This window comes from Notolabrus celidotus, chromosome 7, assembly GCF_009762535.1.
Source record: "Notolabrus celidotus isolate fNotCel1 chromosome 7, fNotCel1.pri, whole genome shotgun sequence".
NCBI classification, from domain to species: domain Eukaryota; kingdom Metazoa; phylum Chordata; class Actinopteri; order Labriformes; family Labridae; genus Notolabrus; species Notolabrus celidotus.
In genome coordinates, this window is record NC_048278.1 from 30847155 (window position 1) to 30869414 (window position 22260).

General features: G+C 40.4%; 1 protein-coding gene across 1 annotated transcript in view; it reads left to right on the plus strand.

Moving 5' to 3' along the window:
* Window positions 1–10973: 10973 nt before the first annotated feature.
* Window positions 10974–22260, plus strand: part of mad1l1 (mitotic arrest deficient 1 like 1) — a 101955-nt gene continuing 90668 nt past the window's right edge. The window contains exons 1-8 of the mRNA XM_034688175.1: window positions 10974–11118; window positions 12360–12514; window positions 12606–12746; window positions 14710–14889; window positions 14975–15099; window positions 15319–15400; window positions 18230–18360; window positions 20405–20519. Of these exons, the coding sequence (XP_034544066.1) occupies window positions 12371–12514; window positions 12606–12746; window positions 14710–14889; window positions 14975–15099; window positions 15319–15400; window positions 18230–18360; window positions 20405–20519 (918 nt within the window). The 5' untranslated portion in view covers window positions 10974–11118; window positions 12360–12370. The remainder of the gene's footprint in view (window positions 11119–12359; window positions 12515–12605; window positions 12747–14709; window positions 14890–14974; window positions 15100–15318; window positions 15401–18229; window positions 18361–20404; window positions 20520–22260) is intronic.

Consider the following 22260-nt stretch of genomic DNA (forward strand, 5'->3'; position numbering starts at 1 on the left):
TCATCTTATCTCTATCGGCCATCAGGAGCAGGTTGTTATCAGTTTTTGTCAGCCCCCCTGAAAAATCTCTGAAAACATAAAAGAAATAGAAAAAACTGAATGACATACAGTCATCAAATTAATGTATATACTGCTGAAGTGAACACCCTGGTTAAACATCGGCTCATTAGTGTGACCTTGTTTTACTAGAACTTATAAATCTTTAAGCTGAATGTGTAGAAGAGCAAAAGATTTCAAGTCTAGGGAGGGGATTTATACTGTTATACTGCTATATGGCCTTTAGACATAGTGTTGTTAAAAAAAGAGCAGGTCATAGATGTGGTGTTTAATTAATTCATGTTATGAATAAATCACTTCCAACAATCGTCTTTAAAAGGAGAGGGTTTGTAGCTCTAGAAATATGGAAAACCTCTGGTGCTTGCACTTCAACATGAATACAGCTACATCTCCAAACTGGTACCAGGACTGTGATTTAAACCCAGTGGGGGCATTTCTACATGCAGAGTGTACATTGTTTAGATTACACATCTTCTATCTGAAACACTTAGATTGCAGATCAGCTGTTCTCCACAGTGTATTCTGATAAATGACCCTCACAGGGAGAATCTTAATATTACCCAAACACTGCTGTGGTCCTCAGCATGCACTGCTGCTGAACAGATGTTGGCAGTTCTACACTCTATCTTTCCATCAGTAGATGAATTGACTGATAGAGATATGGAAGTCTGCAGCTGAGATGAATCAAGCAGGCCAGGTTATGTTTGAGAACAGATTGGAAGCATTCATCACTGCCAGATATGATTTTGCTCCAAGCTAGCAGTTATTTTTTGCATTCAGTTTATCTCATTATGCGCTTATTTATCCACTTTTCCCTCACTTGTGAATGAGATCATGAGATTCTTGAACTCCTTCACTTTGAGTCAGAGCAATCCACTCTTCTCCTGCAGAGAACCATGGCCTCAGAGTTAGAGGTGCTGACCCTCATCACAGCCACTTCACACTCAGCTGCAAACAGCCCCAATGCCTAATGTAGGTCCCAACAAAACCACACCATCTGCTATAACAGCACAAGCAAGGAATGGGTTTACCAGTTGATGAATGTCCTAACCCCTCAACCATGATCATGAGCTGTGGGTGGTGACTGAAAGAATAAGACCTTGGAAACATGATCCCAATAAGATTCCTGGGTTCAGACTTCAGGATAGTGTCTTTTTTTAATTTGAAAGACAGATATCATCAGATGTGGAATATTACAACAGGCCTAGTTTTAAGATATCCTGCTTGCTCTGAGCCTTTCTGACAAATACCCATGAGGACGGGAAATGTTTGAAGTTAAGAAAAGTTTATATTTGCAGGTCAATGCTTGTTTTTCATCATTGTTGTACGGTGTAAAGAAAGCATTGAAACAAGGTTTACACAGACATTCAGACTGAATTAAGTTGGTCTCTACATAAACAGCTGCTAACCTTAAGAACTTGGTTACTCATGGGTTACAGACAATGATACCATCTATTATTGACTCTCTATATATTGGCATTCATATCAGCCTTTAAAATCCAATATAAGCAGGCCTGCAGTTTCAGTGCAGCACATTCACAACACCACTACACCAGAAATGAATTTCTGTTTGCTGCTTATCTCATCGTTGGGATGGATGCACTTCTTTTTTCTCTGTTGCACTCAGTCTACATCACTTTTTTCTGCTCTTCCTTACCTCCTTTATTTCCCCCCTCTTCTCTATCACACGTTCTTGATCCTGCCTTCAACCCTCCTCCTTTTCCTCCCACTGTGTGTTTTTTTTTTATTGTTATTCTCCTCCCTTTCACTCCTCTCACCTGCAGCAACGCCTTGATGCATCTTATTTTCGCATGTCAATCAAGCCACCGCGCAGATAAGAACACATCTCTGCCAGCTGGGGGCTCACGTGTGCAGACACACACGCGTACAGAAACATACAGAGTCCTCTTTCATAGCACAGAATGAGACTTCCATTGGATGCAGATTGATCGAAAAACACAGGTGAGTGGCAGCAGTTCATGAGAATGTAATGCACTATGAACATACAGCAACACTTGCAGAATGATAAAGAATATCAAACATACTTTTATTGAACCCCTTTGTATTTTTTTAATATATGTCGATGCATTTATTGTTATGCAGAAGAAGAATGAAAGACTCAGTTTTCTAATGTGTTCTGCACTGGTGTTATTTTTGATGTTGGGTAACCCTGGGGTGCAGATTTCAGACTATCACATGACACCCTTGTCTCCTCCTCGTCTCGTCCACGTCTGCACTGCCTGACTGACTTTGCTCATTTTATTAATTAGTAAGTAAGATTTATTTTTAATTTCTCCCCTGTTTGCAGTTTATTTTAGCATCATTGTGTAACCCTGCCTTCCTCTTGCTCTGCGTATGTGTGTTGTGTGTGTGTGCGTGTGAGCATGCGCGTCACCCGTACGCTAACATTGTTAAAGTATTCCCTGAGGCCTGAAGGAACACAGGAAGCCTGAATCAGCTATTGACTCTGTCCTCCTTCATTAGAAGAGTATAAAATCACTACTTTATTGATTCCTCTCCTTAACCTTTGCCTCATCTCATCTCTAACATTGTTTCCTCTACCTCTCCTCGCTCTTTTCCTTCAGTTTCCTTCTCTCTTTCTCCAATTTATTTCCTTCTTTATTCCATCCCTCCTTTCTTTCCACTTTATGGACCGTCTCACACCTTCCCCTCCTCTTTAATATCCGTTTTTGTACTATTTGTCTATTTTCTTCCCACCGTAGATGTACAGTTACAATAGTTACTGAGGCAACACATTGTGTCTTGGTGACCTGGACGTGACCCTCTTTCTCTGTACACTGATTTGACTGACTTCATTCTATTTCAGTGCCACACTGGGCGCAGTTTTTTTTATTTTTCCACAGCTGGAAAACATCTTTTCCACTAGCTCTTCCATTTATCCTTAATGGTCATGGGTGGAACACATTTGAGGTGACACTGGATGAACCCTGGAGAGGTTGCCAGTCAACCAAACATAAGTCCTTTCCACATATACTCCCCTGGAAAGCTCTAGAAAATGTCTCAAACCATTTTTCATGAAGTTATTTATCCACATGTGGCCAAATGCTTCCTACTTTCCTCAAGAAGGGCTGATGTTTGTTGGACAGCCAAGATGGCAGGAAAAGACACTATGATGACAGTGTTTGCCTATATATCAGGGGCGATTCTAGGATAGGATGTTTAGGGGTGCTGAGCACCCAGAGAGCTGCCCGGCCGGGCAAGATACATTTCACTGTTTTGTGCATTTTATTGCAATTTCATTCCCACATTTGTGAAAGAAAAGTATGACACTTTTTGGGAGAGTCTGTGACTAAACCTTAAAATCTGATAAAGGTTATTTAAATGCTGAGCCACTGCAAAAGAGAAATGGATTGGAATCATAAAAGAAACATGGTAACCCTAATTTCTGGTGAAAGACAACTCATTTTGATACAGCAGCTCCTCAACTTATACATAAACAGTACGTATGTTTCTGGAGAAAACCAGCCCCCTATGGTGAGTACCAAAAAAAACAAAAATTGACATTGGAGTTATTTATTGGACTTTCATTTGAAACACAATGCACAACATATAAATTACATTAACAGAAATTGACTTTTTCAATGTTTTTCTCTGCCTTTGTCCCTCTTCGTATTATATAATTTGATATTTTTGAGTGCCACTATTCTCTAGTCTTACCTGGTTCTTCCTGATCTTGCACTCTCTCCTCTCCTTCCCCTTTTTCATCTCTCCCTCTTTGGACTGACAATAATACACAAAGAGAATATATTCAACTAGATTAAAAATGACATAAAAATTAAAAAATACTAATAATAAATTAATAATACTAGTACTGCTGTATTTTTGTTTTTGAAATATTACGTTTCAACCCAGTACGGTCTGGTTTTGAAATTTTTCTAGCTTGTTAAAAAGAACATAGTGTAAAAAAAAAAAAAAAAAAGTCTCAAATTTTAAGAGTGCTGGGATTCAATTTAGGGATGCTTCTGCACCCCCAAAAATGGGCTAGAAATGCTGATGCTATATATAAGTGGATGTATTCCCAGTATACATAAATGAGTGGAAAAGAACATATAAGGATATGAACCAGCTTAGTTCTGTGCTTAAAGATTGCACTGGTCACACTCCAGTAGCATACAGTGTTAATCAATAAAAATAATAATGACAACTATTCATCAACAGACGTTTTTCCATTATGACAACGAGACACCAAAGAGCTGATAATACATCACTGATAATTAAAACTCTTTTATCAACAAGATAAGGCAAGACTTAAATGTTAGTGGTGAGCTGTACAACATTCAAAGTCCATGATATTTTACCCACTGTGGGTCTAAGCTGTCAAATTACAAGCTATACATTCCTGATTGTAAGTGGCTGTCTTCATTGTTACTTTTGTCACTTGTCTGCAAAACATGAGCCATGAGTGCAAATTCTCACTGCCTCCATGCATCTTTGTCATTGATTATTTAGTTTCCTGATGCATGTCAGTGACATAACCACTTCCAGTCAGTTTAACATTTTACATCTGTTGTTTTTGCTGCCGTTAACTGTATTAGCTCTGTCTCAAAGACTGCATTTTTCCTGGTTAATAGTGCTCAAACAAATGAGCTTTGTACTAAACCCCTTAGGGGACACAAAGGAAAAAAAAAAAAAAGTTTATCTTGAGAAACTTTTGTGAAATTATGCAAAACTTGCCAAAGCGTTTCATACATTTGATTACATGCACAATGGGAAATTAACAACAGTGGCGTGCACACTATACAGAGAGACTTGTTGATTTTGATTCTGAGCTTGGGCTTATATCTGAAGAAATGAGATCTATGCTAACCAGTCGGCACAGTTTACACACAAGTGAGAGACATTTTGAGAGAATACTTAGAGCTTGGGGCTCTTATCTTGTCCTGACCTCATGAAAGTTGGAGAGACTTCTACAGATTCATCCGTCTCGAGTCAACAAGTCCCCAGCCTGTCATTGCTTGGACGAAACCCACACCTCTCTCACAGGGGCAGAATGAGACCTACAGCCTGGTTATAATCAGTATGAGTAAGCTGGTACAGTACTGCTCAACATCATATATTTGCTTCTATGCATAGCCAGCTGAGAGCAGAGTGTGCAGGTACTGTCTGCAAAGTGCAATACATCCACTAACATAATATGGAGAGCCATGAAGATAAGCTCTTCATTTTCTTCCCTTTTTGTTTTCCTCCATGTCCCCTAGGGGGCTCCATAGCTTTCTGACAACCTGAAAAATTAGGTCAAACTGAAATGCAAAAGTATAAAAGATAACAATTTTTGTGACTCATACAGGATAGACTGGATTAGGTGATCAGCGCACTACAGGTGGAAGAACACGTATGTGTGGCATCCAAGAATAGTGCATAAAAAAGGCTTTCTGACTGCGAAGTAAAGCAATGAAAAATCTCCCCATAGATCATATCCTTACACTGAAGATACTGCTTTGACTGGAGTTTGTTAAAATGAGCTTCAATACATGGTAGAGTTGACCCCCTCTGCAGCGGTTGATCGCAAATAGTGCCCTGGGTTCTGTGGCTGCTTTGTCAACAGAGGGGCGGAGCTGACTGGGAAATAAATAGATAGATAAGTAAGTAAGGAAGCAAGTAAGAAAGCAAGCAAGAAAGTAAGTAAGTAAGTAAGCACATAAGTAAGTAAGCAAGCAAGCAAGGAAGTAAGTAAGCAAGCAAGCAAGTAAGAAAGCAAGCAAGAAAGTAAGTAAGTGAGTAAGTAAGTAATCAAGAAAGTAAGTAACTAAGCACATAAGTAAGTAAGCAAGCAAGTAAGTAAGTAAACAAGTAAGCAAGCAAGCCATCAAGTAAGTAAGTAAGAAGGCAAGCCACCAAACAAGCAATTAAGTACGTACGTAAGTAAGAAAGTAAGCAATCCATCAAGCAAGCAAGTAAGTAAGCAAGCCATCAAGCAAGCAAGTAAGTAAGTAAGTAAGCACATACGTAAGTAAGTGAGTAAGCAAGCAAGTAAGCAAGCCACCAAGCAAGCAAGTAAGTAAGTGAGCCATCAAGCAAGCAAGTAAGTAAGCATATAAGTAAGTAAGTAAGCAAGCATGTAAGCAAGTAAGTAAGCAAGTAAGCAAGTAAGTAAGTAAGCAAGTAAGCAAGTAAGTAAGCAAGTAATCAAGTATGTAAGTAAGCAAGCGAGGAAGTATGTAAGTGTGTAAGTAAGTAAACAAGTAAGTTAGTAAGTAAGTAAGCAAGCAAGCCATCAAGCAAGCACATAAGTAAGTAAGCACGTAAGTAAGCAAGCAAGTAAGCAAGTAAGTAAGCCAGCAAGTAAGCAAGTATGTAAGCAAGCGAGCAAGTAAATAATTAAGTAAGTATATAAGTAAACAAGCAAGCAGGTAAGTCAGTAAATTAATCACAATCTAAGTTTAGTATTCTGCCAAAGATGAAATGAATGTCAGTAAACTTGACACTGAAACATCTAGTAGAAATGTCCATGAGAAGATAACTTTGAACTTTTTAAAATCAGTGTCCATATGAAAACCTGTACTTCTTTTTTTTTTGCACAACAAAGAAGTTAAATCTATACTTTTACTTTTACCAGTCATTCTCTCTTGAATTGTGAATGTGTGTGCATTTGACAGCTCTGCTCCCGTCCCAATAATCATAAAAAGTCCTTTTGATAAAGTGTGACCCGAGCCAGTTTTCAACTACAAGACCTGAATATGTGTCTAATCTGGATACAAAGCCTCATTCAAATGCACTGAAGCAGTTACAAATGTGTAAAAGCTGAACAGTCTGCAGTAATTATAAGCTTCATGACTTCACTACAATACTTCAGATATCTGGGGATGCTAAAAGCATGTTAAATGGTGACTTGAATGACATAATTATTAGTTTTCACCCTCCTGCAGTTAACTGATGAGGAATAAAAGTCGTCATTGCTGATAGTAATGCAAGGTTACACCATATAACATGCATTTTTATAGATGTCATCTGCCTGAGTCTTTACCATGGACATAAAGCTGGAGTATTTATGTTTGTGTTAATGTGCCGAATAATACAGAGGGCTGCTTTTCATTTTCACAACAGATGGCATGAGGAGCACATCTGCAGGCACTTCTGCTGATTTACTTCTCACAGTGTATGTGTCAGTGTGCTCACGTTCATGTGCATCAGACTGTGTATATTTGTGTCGGCGTACGTCATCACACAGAGATTGCTGCTTTCAGGTCGCACTCAAAAGGGAGAGGGCAAGTAGAGCGAGGAGAGGCGAATGGCAGAATACCCGAGAGAGAGGGGGAAAGACTGAGTCACACTGTGACAGATACACAAAGACAATGAGGATAGCAGTGTTGTTAGATGGTTAGAAAGGGGGATAGGAGGTCCAAGAAGGCAGGAGAGAGCAAGGCAGCTGAGGACAGCCGGCAGAAACAGAAAAAGTCCTCTTAGGGGTGAAAGGATGAGAGAGAAAGAGACAGTAACACAGCAAATGGGAGCCCCTGTGTCCCTCTGAGGAGGACATGTCTTCTGTCTGACCTTTTCAGACAAATTCACACCCCTCCACTCTCTCCCTCTTGGATATCAACCAAGGCTTAAAAGGCTTCCTTGTGATGCTCCCTCTAGCTTTTATTTCATGTCTTCCAGTGCTTTCCTTGCATAAAAATTGGAGAATGAAGGCAGCTGTGCTGACCTGTTTAGCTGCTGCTCTCCTCTGAGCGCTTGATGTTGTAATTTAGTCATTAAACTCACGGATGCTGTGAAATGCTCTGGACTTGACGCTCAGTCAAAGCCCAAGATATATAAGTGTTGCTTCCTTGACTGCATCTGACCCGTCTCCCAGCTCATCACACCCACTGAGCCGAAAGCTGATGAGGTGGCATAACCACTCCCTATAAACAGCAAGACAATTAAATGCTGTAAACAAAATTCCTGCGTGTCTTTGTTGACTACATTTTGATGACTTCTGGGACAGCTGTGGCTCAGAGGTAGAGCTACCTGTCCTGTCAGAAGATGGACAGCTATGATTTTCAGTTTCTGCAGTCCATGAACCTCAAAACAGTTCCTGAGGACATCTGTGTGTGAATGTGTGTGTGAATAAATCACATTAGACCCTGAAGGGCAGGTTTGCACCATGTATGGCAGTCTAAATGTGTGTAAAGGGGGAATGCTGTCGTGATGTAGTGCTCTTCGGTGGTTGAAAGACTATACAGGCCTTGCATAAGTGCAGTCCATTTACCTCTCTACTGAAGTACTCTATGTTTCCTGTTTATTTGACTGACACTCCACATGGGAGGCTTTGGTCTGTTACCAGCCATTCCCCACTCTCAGTATGTTTGTATAAATTCTCTTCCATTTGCTTCAAACATCAAAAGACATGTGGGCTCTGAGTACTCCGTCATTGCCTCGGACAGCAGCGCTAGTCACAGAATTAATCCTTGGGTGCTACACGGTTGCTTTCAAAAGCAGAGGACGAATTTCCTCTTGGGGAATCAATGAGGTATGTTGAAGCAAACTGGATGCAAATTTAAAATGGTTGGTAACAAGGTTTGATAACCTTGGATGCTCATTGCTAGTTTAAAGTAACTCCAGGTGCAACATTTGAGGTTGTTTGTTGTGGTGAAATAGAATGTAATTTTAGAAGACCATGGCCCGAGAAAAAGCCCATACCTGGATTGCAATGCTGGTTTGATGCATGCCAGACCTCAGATCATACTGCAGGATCAGTGTGTCTTGTGGGTACAATATCCATATAAACTTTTCCACTCTAAGTAATTGCATATGCACTTCAATATTGAAGAGCAAGTCGCAGCTTTTTGTTGTCTAGCTCTCTCACTATGCTGTAAACTGCAGACAAATAGATATCACTGTACTGCCATCTGTTGGACAAACGAAACACCTACATTTAGATTTATTTTTCTGAGTTGTAACACTTTATTATTATTTTACTGCCCAGTTGTCTTCAAACTGGTCTCTGTGTTTTATTGTGCTCTTTTTGGTTGTACAGCCCTTTGATCAATGTTTGTTGCTTTATTTGTGCTTTTTAAATAAGTAAAAATTGGATTCTACAGATACAAGTGCATGCAGGTGCAAACTGAACAGCAGTTTTAACCACATTTTCTCATTATTTTTTGGGCCCTAACCTAAAAAGCTGAAATACATGGAGATGATAAAGTTGTTGATGATCTTTCGGTATTTATTTTTGAACCTTATCACAAAGGGTATGATGTTCTGCGTCTTCATAGCAGGCATACACTTGGCATAGGCAGTATAGGCAAATGCTAGGGGCGCCTGCCATCAATAGGGGGTCGCGCTGAATGAGTGAGGAAGAAAATTTGAAGATAATAGGAAAAACAATATTGTTTTATCTAATTTAATTTTGGATTAAAGGCACTATGAGGAGTTTGTAACTAACTGAGAAACAGACTGAAACTGATATTGATGCCTCTTTATGACCCTAAAAAGCAAACAAGACCATCCACAACAACACTGATAGCTTCTCTGTTGTCATTTTTAATATCTGAAACTGCTCTGAGGGGGTAGGTGTCAGAACAGATGATTGACATCTCGCTTTAGAAACACCCTGTTATGTCTATTTTCATTGCAAATGATCACACAGTGAGATAAATCTGTATGTTAAACACAACAGGATGAGGTTATTGTCTGAAGATACAAATTTTGCATGTACAGGATGAGAGATAAGAGGTATCACTTTGTCCACAAGGGGGCCTCAGAACCGATACAAACCAAAAGTTCCTCACAGCAGCTTTAAATTGCGGAATGATGCCAGTAAACATGTAAAAGCTAGTGATTAAATTTTAGTTTTAAAAATAATGGTATGCAGAAAATGTAGGCTAGGCTTTAAGCTAGGATTGTGACTGATTCAGTCCTCAGCACATCGTTTGTGTTTTGCACTACGTCAACTCATGTCTCACTCAGCGGTAAGAAAACACCAAAACATTATCATAGTAAAAGTTAAAAACACAAACAAACATGAAATGTACGCGCAGGAGGCGGGCAGAACGGCAGGACGGGACTTCATTGGTTTCATAATTTGGCTCCTGATGGCAGGGATTGGTTGGTGTTTTCTCAGGTTTACTCCAGCTGTAGATATCGGCTTTTTTTCCTGCTCTTTTTTAAGAACTCATTATGTATTTTTTAGCCATCGGGACATAAAGACCATTTTAACCAGTATAACAAAAAGTCTATCTAAATTTGACTACCAACCCCAGCTTTAAATAAGCATTTTGCTTCTGCCTTTTCAGTCATCAATGTTCAAGGTTCAAGGTTCAAAGTTCAAGGTTTTTTATTGTCATACCAATACAAGCTGTCGCATGATATGGAACGAAATTTCGTTTCTGAGGTCCTGTATTAAGCCAAAAAAAGAGCATACAATTAAGGGAAGACATAGTAATAAATGTAAAAATATAAATACAAATATAAATATTGTGCATAGTGCAATTGAATGTGCAAATGTACAGTGTGCAAGTTTTGAGGTAGTCTGTTTAATTGTACTGTTCATGTCAGAGTCTGTATGGCATCACTTAATACATTACTGTTGCTTTATTTAAAGTGTCTGCACTGTGAAAATTATTGTGTTATATAATGACTGAATAAATACATTACAATACATTCTGCATTTTGAAATTGTATTATTATTTTCCTACTAAATATCAGTGTTATTACCATTTTATTAATGTTCTTTTAGAGGTCATTTTATTTTAAAACAAAGGAAACCTGTAAAACATAAATCTGGATGTCAGTTTTCTTTAAGTGTATATGTGATGTGAGTGTTGGAGTTGGTTATAATACAAGGGGCACCAAGTTCTGCACTTACCTCAGAGAGGATGCACCTGAAGCTTCAGGCTCTGAACTGCTCACCGACTCCTCATGAATGAATGCCACTGCCCTGCAACTGACACTCTCGCGATGTGTTAGGAAGTCTCGCGATACTACACGTATTTCATTCGAGATAAACTGGAGGGATTTCTGGTGTATGCAGCAGTGTGTGCAGCTAACACGCTAGCAGAGCAAAGATAACTTATCTGCTAGTAACCTGCTCCTCTTGGTAAACACGTCAACACCAAGGTAGGGAAATATATTACAAGTCGAGGCTCAAACTAGGCAAATGTCTTGTGGTTATTTGGAATAATTAGCTGTATAGCTCTCTCTGAATAGCAGTATACATGAACACCGGCCCTTCAAAACAACGTTAGCTTTGTACCAGAAGCGAGGACAACTATTTCAGAATTAAAAAGAGACAGGGACGAAAACATGCCGGAATAACTTCAACTTTAACTGCAACTGCGAATCCACTGGTGTTATAAGGTGCTTGGCTAGCTTGAGAAACTTATGTTGGTGTGTGCAAGGAAGTTGTCCGTCCGTCCGTCCGTCCGTCCGTCCGTCCATCCATCCATCTATCTATCTATCTATCTATCTATCTATCTATCTATCTATCTATCTATCTATCTATCTATCTATCTATCTATCTATCTATCTATCTATCTATCTATCTTTTTATGTGTTACTTTCTTTCTTTCTTTTTCTTTCCTTCTTTCATCTTTCAATCTCTTTCCTTATTGTTTTTCTTTCTTAATATTTTTTCATTCTTTATGTCTTTATTTCTTTCTATCTTTTTTTTTCATTTTCTTTTTCTTACATAATCCTTTTTATTTTTTCTTACTTTCATATTTTTTCTTTCATGGTTTCTTTTTTCTTTAATTTCATCCTCCCTGCCTTTCCTTCTTTCTTTCTCTCACTTTCTTTTTCCTCTCTTTCTTTCTGTGTCCTGGGAAATTGTTGATATTGAGCAGCAGACACATGAACCCCTCAACTTCATTCCACATGAGTGGACTATTCTGAATACTATAATGCACAGACCCTACTGCACATGAGATACAGAGTTGACAGATATCATGTAAATATCCCAAAACTCATGGAGAAAGAAATTAAAGAATTTGGCCAGTGTTTCTGTCATATTTCCTTTTCTGTTTTCCTTCTTTGTCAATAGGAAACATCAATAATAAAACAAGAAGATATAATAATTGAATTTGTATAAACTGTGTAATTTTGTTAGTGATGAAGTTTCACTTTGGAGTTTGAAGTGGAGTAATACTTGCCATGTGTGTGTGTGTACTTTTACCCGATGGTCATCGTGTTTTATTGATGTAGCAGAGGTAGTGGGACGTTTGATGTTTTGTTTTTCTCGTTGTGTGTACATGTGTTAGATTATTATTATAAGAAATGTAATGAGAATGCTGTTTTATTCCTCTCCTGTTTACTAACTAAGCTCACCTTGCTCTTACTTCTTTTGTGCACTCCACCACCAGAGACTCTCAACATGGATTTAGAAGATGACACCACCGTGTTAACAACCTTGAAGTCCTTCAATTCCTTCATAAGCTGCACTGAACCTCCAGCGCGGCTGACCGAGCACTCAGCGGGGACCGGAAACCTGCAGACTCAGTACAAACGCAGCATGGAGGTAAACAGAAACCCACAGCGTTACCAGTAAGCTGTGCGAAGATGATATTAAAACGCGACCTTTGCACTGACCGGTTCGTCCTTCTTTGTAGTTGTTGGAAGCTGCAGAGAAGGTTCACTCTCAGAACCGCTACCTTCAGTTGGACCAGGAGAAGAAGCAGATGGAGCTGAGTCACAAGCGAGCTCGATTTGAACTGGAGAGGGCTGCTTCTGACAACGCAAGAGACTTAGAGGTAAGAGTGTCAAGTGCTTTCAGACTGTAATACCATGATCAATGTGAGTATTTGATTCTGATTGGCTGAAGAGTAAGTTCAAGGTTCAAGGTTACTTTATTCGTACCTGTAGGTAGATTTTGTTTGCAGTGAGTCAGCCTCCTTTTAACATCAACACAACAAATAGCACATGACAATACCTGACAAACAAAGTGCTTAGTGCTTAAGAGGTAACCCTTAATAAAAACAATAAAAACAGGAAATGAGCAATCAATAAGAGCAAGATCAACTCAAATTTATTTATATAGCACTTTTCATACATAAAAACATGCAGCCCAAAGTGCTTCACGGAGTAACAGTCAGAAAACAACAGCAATGGTAAAATTATAAAAGGCATGATTTAAAAAAAGAAATACTGAAAAAAGAAAAGAAAATCAACACATTAAAATTAATAAAATAAGTAAGAGTGGAAAGAAAAGTTAAAAATAAGGTAGAGTTAATAAGATCCGATGAACACAATAAATAAATACATGTTAAAACAATGGTTTAGATAATAATGATTAAAATAATAAAAATAATAATAGTAATGCAGTCCAGGGCTAAAATAAACTACTCTAAATTAAAAGCTAGATAAAAAAAAAGATCAATAAAAACAAGATAGACATAAAATAAACAATTGGTCAATAAAAACAAGATAAAAAGAAAGAAAGAAAGTGCCACCAGTAAAAAAAACAAGATAAAAAGGTCCATCAAAAATTCAATAAATAGTGGAGAACTTGATAGTACAGCATCATGCTGATACTGCTGGGACAAAGCTGCTTTTATATCGCTTGGTTGAGCATGCTGGGACTTTATACCTCCGTTTTGATGGGAGGAGCTAAAATTCATGGTTCAACGAGTGGGAGTCACTGTTTAAAATCAGTTTTAATTCAGTTAATTCAGTTGATTTAATTCCTTACGATCGGCCAGTTCCAGTGAAATAGCCTTTTTACTGTTCGTAATGTTTGAGCTGCTGAGATGTACCTCTCATTGCCCAGTCATATCAGATAAGATAAGAGATATCAGATGCCTAAAAAGAAATAAGACTAAAGTAGAATAAAGTATTAACTATATGAAAATAAACAATAGAATAAACATATACATATAGTAAATAGAATATACATAACAGTTTAAACAGTATAAACATAAACAGTAGAGTATGTACAGTGTGCAAGTGTGTGCACTGTGTGCAAGGGGAGTGGTGGCTGCTGAGTGTCGGTTGGGGGGGTGGGGTGAGACAGAGAGGGAGGCAGGTGGCGGCTGTGGGGCAGGAAGGTGTCTGTTGGGAGTTGAATTGTGTCACAGCTCTGTGATAGACACAGTTTTGGAGTAAACAAGGAGGGTCAAGGGTGTGTGGAGTCTCTAATGATCGTCTCTTGCAGCGGGATCTATATACGTCTTCTAGTCCGGGGAGCTGGGTGCCGATGATCCAGTGCAGCTAGACTGCCATACTGTGATATAGTATGTTAATACTGACTCGATGGCTGCCCTGTAGAAGTTTATCAGCAGCTGTTGTGGGAGCCGCATTTGCATAACAGCATTTACTGGCATAGTGAATACTTTTCATTGTGTTTCATTTTTTAGGGGCAAAACTGAAAATTTAAATTGAAAAACACGTGAATACTTCAATAAAAAAGTTGTATTGGTTCTCTTTAGCAAGTAAGCAAAGTAACAGCTGGAAAATTCTCTTTACATTTTCTATACTGAGGAATTAATGGATGACAAAGATCCACCACTTGTTAGATATTCAGCTGAGGGTGTTTCTGGCCTACATAGACATTATCCTGTATATATACAGTATATGAAAAAAGTTCATATAGTAGCGATGAATCAAACTAAGTAGCTTCAAAGAAGAAGTATTTTCTCACCATTTTCCTATCCACAGAATCAAAGATGAGTTAATATGCATCAAAGAAACATAATTCTCAACCCTTTGATGTTGCAGCACGAGGTGGACAGAAACCAGGACCTCTTGGGAAGAATAAAGAAGTTGGGGGAGAGAGAGACAGAAGCAGCTAAGAGCCTATCAGAGCAGGTGGAGGTGAATAGGTCTCTCCGTAAGAACCTGGACGGACTGAACAAGAAACTGGAGGAGAGAGATACCAGACTGAACAGTGCTAACCAGGTACACACAGTTGCATACACTTGCTCCCTTGGTACTCACCTTGTCTCTCGTGTGATGTTTATTCATGTCTGCAATCTGTTTCCAGACCATCAGTGCTTTTAAGGATGAGATCAGAGAGCTGAAGCAGAGGATTCAAAACCAAGACTTGACGATTTCCTCTCAAACTCTGGAAAATGAGGAACTGCAGGAACAGATAGATTTACAACGCAGGTACACGCACACACACACACACACACACACACACACACACACACACACACACACACACACACACACACACACACACACACACACACACACACACACACACACACACACACTCTGATACTACTGCTTACTGAGCTCTTTTTCATGCAAATAAATAGTGTGCTTTACTGCATGAGATGAATGCTGACTCTACAGTTTTGTCTGTTTTGGTATTGTACTCAGAAAGTACCAGGAAGTCTCTCAGCTCTGCCAAAGTCTCCAAGCTGCCCAGTCCTCCTGCTCAGAGCACATCATCAAGATTAAGGTACTTTACCCACAGTGGAAGTTATTGGTGGTGACCCAACAGTGCCAAAGTTTTGTTTGAGCGAATATTTCATTCTTCTCGACTTCAGTTTTATGAATTAAGATGCATGGAACCACCAAATGTGAGGCTGAGTTGTTTGTAGCTCTCAAAGCAAAGACTTCATCAACGTCTTCACTGTGTTTGCTGTCCCTGTGACAGCACTGCAATTTAGTGCTTGGAGGAAAAAATGTTTGTTTCTGGATCCTCATTTTTATTTGAAAGTTGAAACAAACTCCAACTGGTTCAGATTAGGGAGGTCAATTTTAAATATTCTCCTTGATCGATCTTTGGGAATGTTAACGGTCAATTTCAATAAATCATTAAAAAAAACGTAGACGTTTTCCATGTCAAAGACAATGCCAAATACGTATTTCCCCCTCACTCAAATTTCCCTAAGCAACACAATGTTTATATAACTGTCGGTATTGAATAGCTACAGATCATATTGAGGCGTACAAAATGTTTGGAGCAGGCTCAAAAATAATCTCAGTCGACACATAGTCATATAAAGTAAAGGCTAAGACTATAACATGTGGATTTACTGCAACAAGAGAACTGGACAGAAACATATTTCAGACTCACAGTGTCCAGTTTTCTGTCTACTCGTTCTTATTGAGGAAAATAAGCATATGAATGCAGTCAGGTGTCAGCCGGGAGTGAAACAGGGTCGTAATCAGTCCGGCGGCAGAGAAAAAAGCAGACCTGTCACTCAGCTGCAGCCCCCAGCTGAGCGTCTCTGCTGTGCGCAACACCTTTAACCAGCTGATTCACATCGAAACCATAGACTGTACAAATAATGGACGTAGTATCCGTGACGTCACCCATCTGTTTCTGAAGGCTGATCGTCTGTGGCAGCCATATTGGTAATGTTGAACTCAACATAACTTTTGTCGAGCTAGTGTGACGTAAAGAGACAGGCTTTGAGCCTCCTAGCCAACTGCTACAGTGTTCCTGCCTGTCAATCAAGTCAGCTGTGCCTCTCATTGGAAGACTTGTAATCTCAATATCTTCAAAACTGCAGTGTTAGAAAAAAATTCACCCCCTTAAAGTTTGTGCCGATTGAGAAATGAGCTATCCAGACTACACTCGTCTTTTGTACCAGGCTGTAAACATGTTTATTTCTGCTGTAAAGATCGGCTTTTTTGAATTGGTGTGCATGTGGTTTCCGGTACTTCCAGACCCAGCCTCAAGCGGATCCTCGATGAACTGCAGTTTTTAGCACTTCAGCATTGGCCTCATATTTTTAGACTGGAGGTTGCCGCTTGATTGAAACATGCTTACAACGTCAAACACCTTCCTGGTAGCTGAGCGAAATATGAGACTACGTGTTGTTTGTTCAATGTGATAGACATCGAAAACAGGGGCGCTGGTGGCCTAGTGGGCTTAGCACCCCGCATAAAGAGGCTACAGTCCTCGTCGCAGGGGTCCCCGGTTCGATTCCCAGCCGGTCGAGCATTTCCTACATGTCTTCCCCCGCTCTCTACTCCCCACATTTCCTGTCTCTCTCCAGCTGTCGTATCAAATAAAGGCAAAAAGGCCCAAAAATATAACTTTAAAAAAAAAAGAAATTGAAAACAAATAAACATGTTCAAGGACATTCTTAACAACCATCCCTCCATTATCTTGACCGCTTATCCCGTTTCGGGGTCACGGGGGGCTGGAGCCTATCCCAGCTGGTGATGGGCGGAAGGCAGGGTACACCCTGGACAGGTCGCCACCTTATCACAGGGCTAAAACAGAGACAGACAACCAGTCACGCACACACTCACACCTACGGGCAATTTAGAGTGATCAATCAACCTGGTGAGCATGTTTTTGGACTGTGGGAGGGAGCCGGAGTACCCGGAGAGAACCCACGCATGCACGGGGAGAGCATGCAAACTCCACAAAGAAGGCACCTGCCCGGCCGGGGTTTGAACCAGGAACCTTCTAGCTGTGAGGCACCATCGTCTTAACAACCAATTCATGGATAATCAACTAATTGTTGACATTCCTAGTTCAGATAGTTTTGTTTTCTCTTGGCCAGAGCAGCTGCCGTTGATTCCTCTACATAAACTGAAATTTAAAGTCCTCCACACTGAAAGAGCTCAAACATTTATATGGGAAAAGAACACTCTGACACTCGACTGTAAATGTATTCAACAATCAACACACACACACAAACATTGGAGCTTCTAACAAAAAGTAATTAACCTCAAGAAGTGGAAGGTAAAACGTGAGCATGTTGTGATGGCGGCTCGCCTTCTGCTGTGGTTGTCTTTTCACTGCTGTGATGTCGCTGTATTGCAATAACTGAGACAGCCTTACGCATGATTGACCAAGTTTTAATTTTTTTGCTTATTGCTGTCATCCCCCATTAAATTACAAGCAGAGTAATGCAAGCAGCAGTGTCCTAGAAAGGAGATAGCAACACAGTGTGGAAAAAATTGACAGTAATTGGCGAGGGATGAGAAAGATAATGAGGAAGAAAATATTCTCCGTGTTATAAAAACCAGGTTTGGACTTAGAATAAATAAAATATGCTAACATTGATCTTATTGTTATGCAAACTGTTCCACTTGAATTATTGGGTTTGTAAGTATCAATATTTGTTTAGGCTACTGCTCCACTTCTTTATTGGGTTTTATATCGCTTTAAGTTGGTTTAAGTCTTTTTCATCTCTCTGTATCTCCTGTTTCTTTCCTATGTGCGTTCAGTTAATCAATTAGTGTAATTCTGAAAAATACTCCTGTGAATGCACGCATCCTGCTGCTTCCTCTCTGGCTGATTTCTTTCCTCCTGTGCTGGCAGGAGCTGGAGAGACGTCTGGCCCTCCAGGATCAAGACATGGCCATTGTGAAGACTGTGAAGTCAGAGGTGGCCAAAGTGCCAGACCTGGAGAAGGAGCTGAAGCGCCTCCGAGAAGATAACGCCTTCCTCAGGTCAAACATTGTTTTTAAAGTTTTTTATTGCTTTCTAAAGGGTTCCACGCTTTAACCTCTTTGAAAGAGAAGTCAGACTTTTATTTTGTAAGACTGCTGCCCAGTGAGATGCTTTCAGTGCTTCAGACCAACATTTAAGGTGTTTTTCGACCGGAGGAACTTTACTCTGGAAGTATGTGTGTTTCCACCGATGGACCCAGAGTCCAAATTTAGTTCAGGGGTAGATAATCTCCCCCCTAAAAGCCTCTGCTAGGAGGGGAATACTTTTCAAAGATCCTGGGGCTTGAGGGTGGCAGGGCCTGCAATGCTGAATGTGTCTGTATTTTACTGCCCTCTACTGGTGTGGTTGTGTAGTGCATTTACTATTTTTTTCCCTCCATGCTTCACTGGCCTGATTTGCCCGCCCGTGGTTGAAACACAGACAACAATGGGGGCACAGGAACATTTCAGTTCCGGTTAAAGCAGTTCTGGGTGCTAAAAGACCCCAGAACTCTTGGTCGAAATGCACCTTTAGGTGTTTTTGTAGGTCATCATACCATAGTATGTGATAGAGTGACAGAAGACTCTGCATACACTGTTTGAGTCCTTCCAAACTAGACTCAAATGTGTTCAGGTATGTTAACCTGGTCTGAGTGTTATTAGGATAGCAGAGGATCAGCGCCTCCAAGTCTGAGGCCATGGTTCTTAGCCGGAAAAGGGTGGATTGCCCACCCCGGGTCAGAGGGGAGTCTTTACTTGAAGTGGAGGAGTTTAAGTATCTTGGGGTCTTGTTCAGGAGTGAGAGGACAACGGTCTGTTGTGGTGAAGAGAGAGCTGAGCCAGAAGGCAAAGCTCTCAGGTCAATCTACGTCCCAACCCTCACCTATGGTCACGAGCTGTGGGTAGTGACCAAAAGAACAAGATTGTGAAAACAAGTGGCTGAAATGAGCTTTCTACGCAGGGTGGCTGGGGTCAGCCTTAGAGACATGGTCAGAAGAGGCTCAAAGTAGAGCCACTGCTCCTCTGCATCAAGAGGAGCCAGATGAGGTGGTTCAGGCATCTAGTAAGGATGCCTACCAGACATCTCTCTGGGGTTTTTCGGGCTTGTCCATCTGGCAGACCAAGGACACGCTGGAGAGATTACATCTTTCAGCTGGCCTGGGAACGCCTCGATATCCTCCCAGATATCCTGGTGGAAGTGGCCAGGGAGAGGAGTGTCTGGGCTTCCCTGCTGAGACTGCTAAGCGGAGGAAGATGGATGGATGGATGGATGGATGGATGGATGGATGGATGGATGGAGTGCTATGAAGTTATGCTGTACGCCAATTACAGTGAAGAGATAAGGAAGGGTAGAAGTAGTGCTGCATGATTCTGCAGAGCAAGTGAAAATAACAATCAGCAATTCAATGTGTTGTCAGGCACCAGATTATTCCAAGCTGTTTGCACTGTTCAGGAACTTGAGTTGAAACATGAAGCTTGTTTTTGTTTCCTGCATAATGTGTACATCATGGTATTTTCACACTGCAGCAACTCATCGGAACATGACATCACTCATTCTCTGGTAATGCTAACCCATTGTGCTTGTTCAAGGAGAGTTTTTGTTAATGAGGCGATGTACATTGTAAAGAAGCAGCACTGGAAAAGAAATAACTTATGTCACATTAAAGCAAAGTGTCTCTGATTACATCTTTCATGAAGAGTTACATCTGCCTGCTGCTCTCTTAAATACTAAGAGTGTTTTTGCAGCTGAAGTATTAGTGTGAAGATTTATTCCTTTTACTGTAGCCTGTTTGATCCTTTTGGAGAGAGCCTTCATGTAAGCTGTGGGTTTAAAATAATCAGATTAATGCAATACAGGTTAATATGTTGCACAGTATCCTGTGTTAGCTTGCTGATTCCCACTAATCTAATTTTTGTCTGTGATCTCACTGTATCTGAAATCAGATTTAGTGTGCTTGTAGCCACGGATTAAAAGTGCTATGTGTCTGCATCAGACAGGCTTTGAAGTTAATTCATGTGTTTCTTTTTTTTTTAATCTTCGCTCTGTTTTCTTTTCTCCATCCAGGGAAAGCAGAGAGAATTGCAGCCTGTTGAAAGAGGAGGTAGAGGGGCTGAGGAAGAAGCTGGAGAGGATGGAGAAAACGAAGGAAGAGCTGGTCAACATGGAGCTAGAGAAAGAGGTAACCTGCATCCGTCTGTCTGTGACATACTGATACCTCTACCAGACCACCATCCACTTAAACAAACATGTACTGAAGAGTTTAAATGGTATTTTTATTCTACCTGACCAGTGCTTTCCCTGTCCATATTCGTAGTAAAATACTGTTATTAAATACTTATAGATCAGGTTTATACCTTGTTCTATTATTAGACAGACTAAATATCCTTATGTTATTTATCTTAGGTACATGACGGGATGTCATTTCTGTCTCTACATGCTCGTGCGTCTACAATGCTCATCTGCTCTCTGTATCTCGCATGGCAGAGTTCCACCCCGATGCGCACACAGACACACGAACACGTGTGCGCACAAACACAGACGAGTACACTCCGTACAGCGGACTGAGGAGGGAAAAAATGTCGCAACCACCACAAGAAAAGCAGAAAAAAATCACTGCCTTTTTTAGTGCTCTCAGGGCCATCTCTGTGAGGATGGCAATGATCGCACTCCTGCGAGTAGCAGCCGGAGTAGATCTCCTGCTCCGGGTCCAAATACAGAAAAGAGCCCGAGTGCTCCACGCTCTGCCCCTGACCAGCAGCAAAAGTCCAGTCACCATCGTATTTCAGGTTTTGACCTTGCTTGGCTGTCAGAGGGGAAATACTCCCCCTGGCTGTACAAGACTTATCTTGGTAAGTAAGTAAGTAAAAACATACATAAATGATAATAAGTAAATAAACAGACAGACAGACACCCACCCACCCACCCACCAAAAGGCTGTATACCTAGGGGAAACACTGCTGTTGATCACATTGAGATTATATACCCTAAAGTCAGGGGACACTGAACCTCACACCTACATGATCCTTTTCTCAACCCATATCTTTAAACACTGTGACAGACTCACCTTTGTAACCAGTGGAAGGCATTTCCACGGATTTCAAGGTGTGTCTGTGGGAATTCCTGCACATTCAGTAAAACAGCATCTGCAGAGTCAGGCATAGATGTTGAACCAGAAAACCTTCCTGCATGCCAAAATGACTGAATGTAGTTGAGTCCTGGGCTCTGTGCAGGTCCAATTGATTTCCTCCATAACCAACTGCTCCAACTGTGTTATTATAGACCTGGCTTTGTGCAAATAGGCCCGGCCTTCGTCCTGCTGAAACATCCACATGGCCTCCTGAAAAGGTTACACAAAGGGAGGAGTGCCAGATTGGCTAAAATGTCTTTGGGTTTTGTAGCATTAAGAAGACTGAACAGTGTTCCATTGTTTCAGTAGCAGCAAAAATTGTACAAGCTTCCTTAATGTACATCTTTTTTTTTTTTTTTTTTGCAATTTCCCATAACAAAATGTAAAAAATAACTCATGTTTGTTTTTAAACATCTTACAATCTGTTTACACTTACACCCAAGAATGCAGAAAATGAAATATTTCAGCTCCAGGGCCAGGGCAATCACCTTTTTTTTAATATTATGGTGTAAAAAACAAAAGAAAGTATAAAACAGGGAGAAAAATATGGAAAAGATGGCTTTGGGGACATGCACTCTCAAACTAGCCTAACACAGATCCCACCATTTGGTTTACAAACCATGCAGCAAGTCTCCTCATATCAAAAACATACTGCTGCTCCAGGGATCATTTACTAGTTGCTCTTCTCTCTCAGGTCAAAGCTGAGCACCTCATGATGATGATGATGATTATTTTTCATATAGCTCCAAAAAGCCCAGTTAGTGTGCACATGATGCTGCAGCCAGTTGTGAAC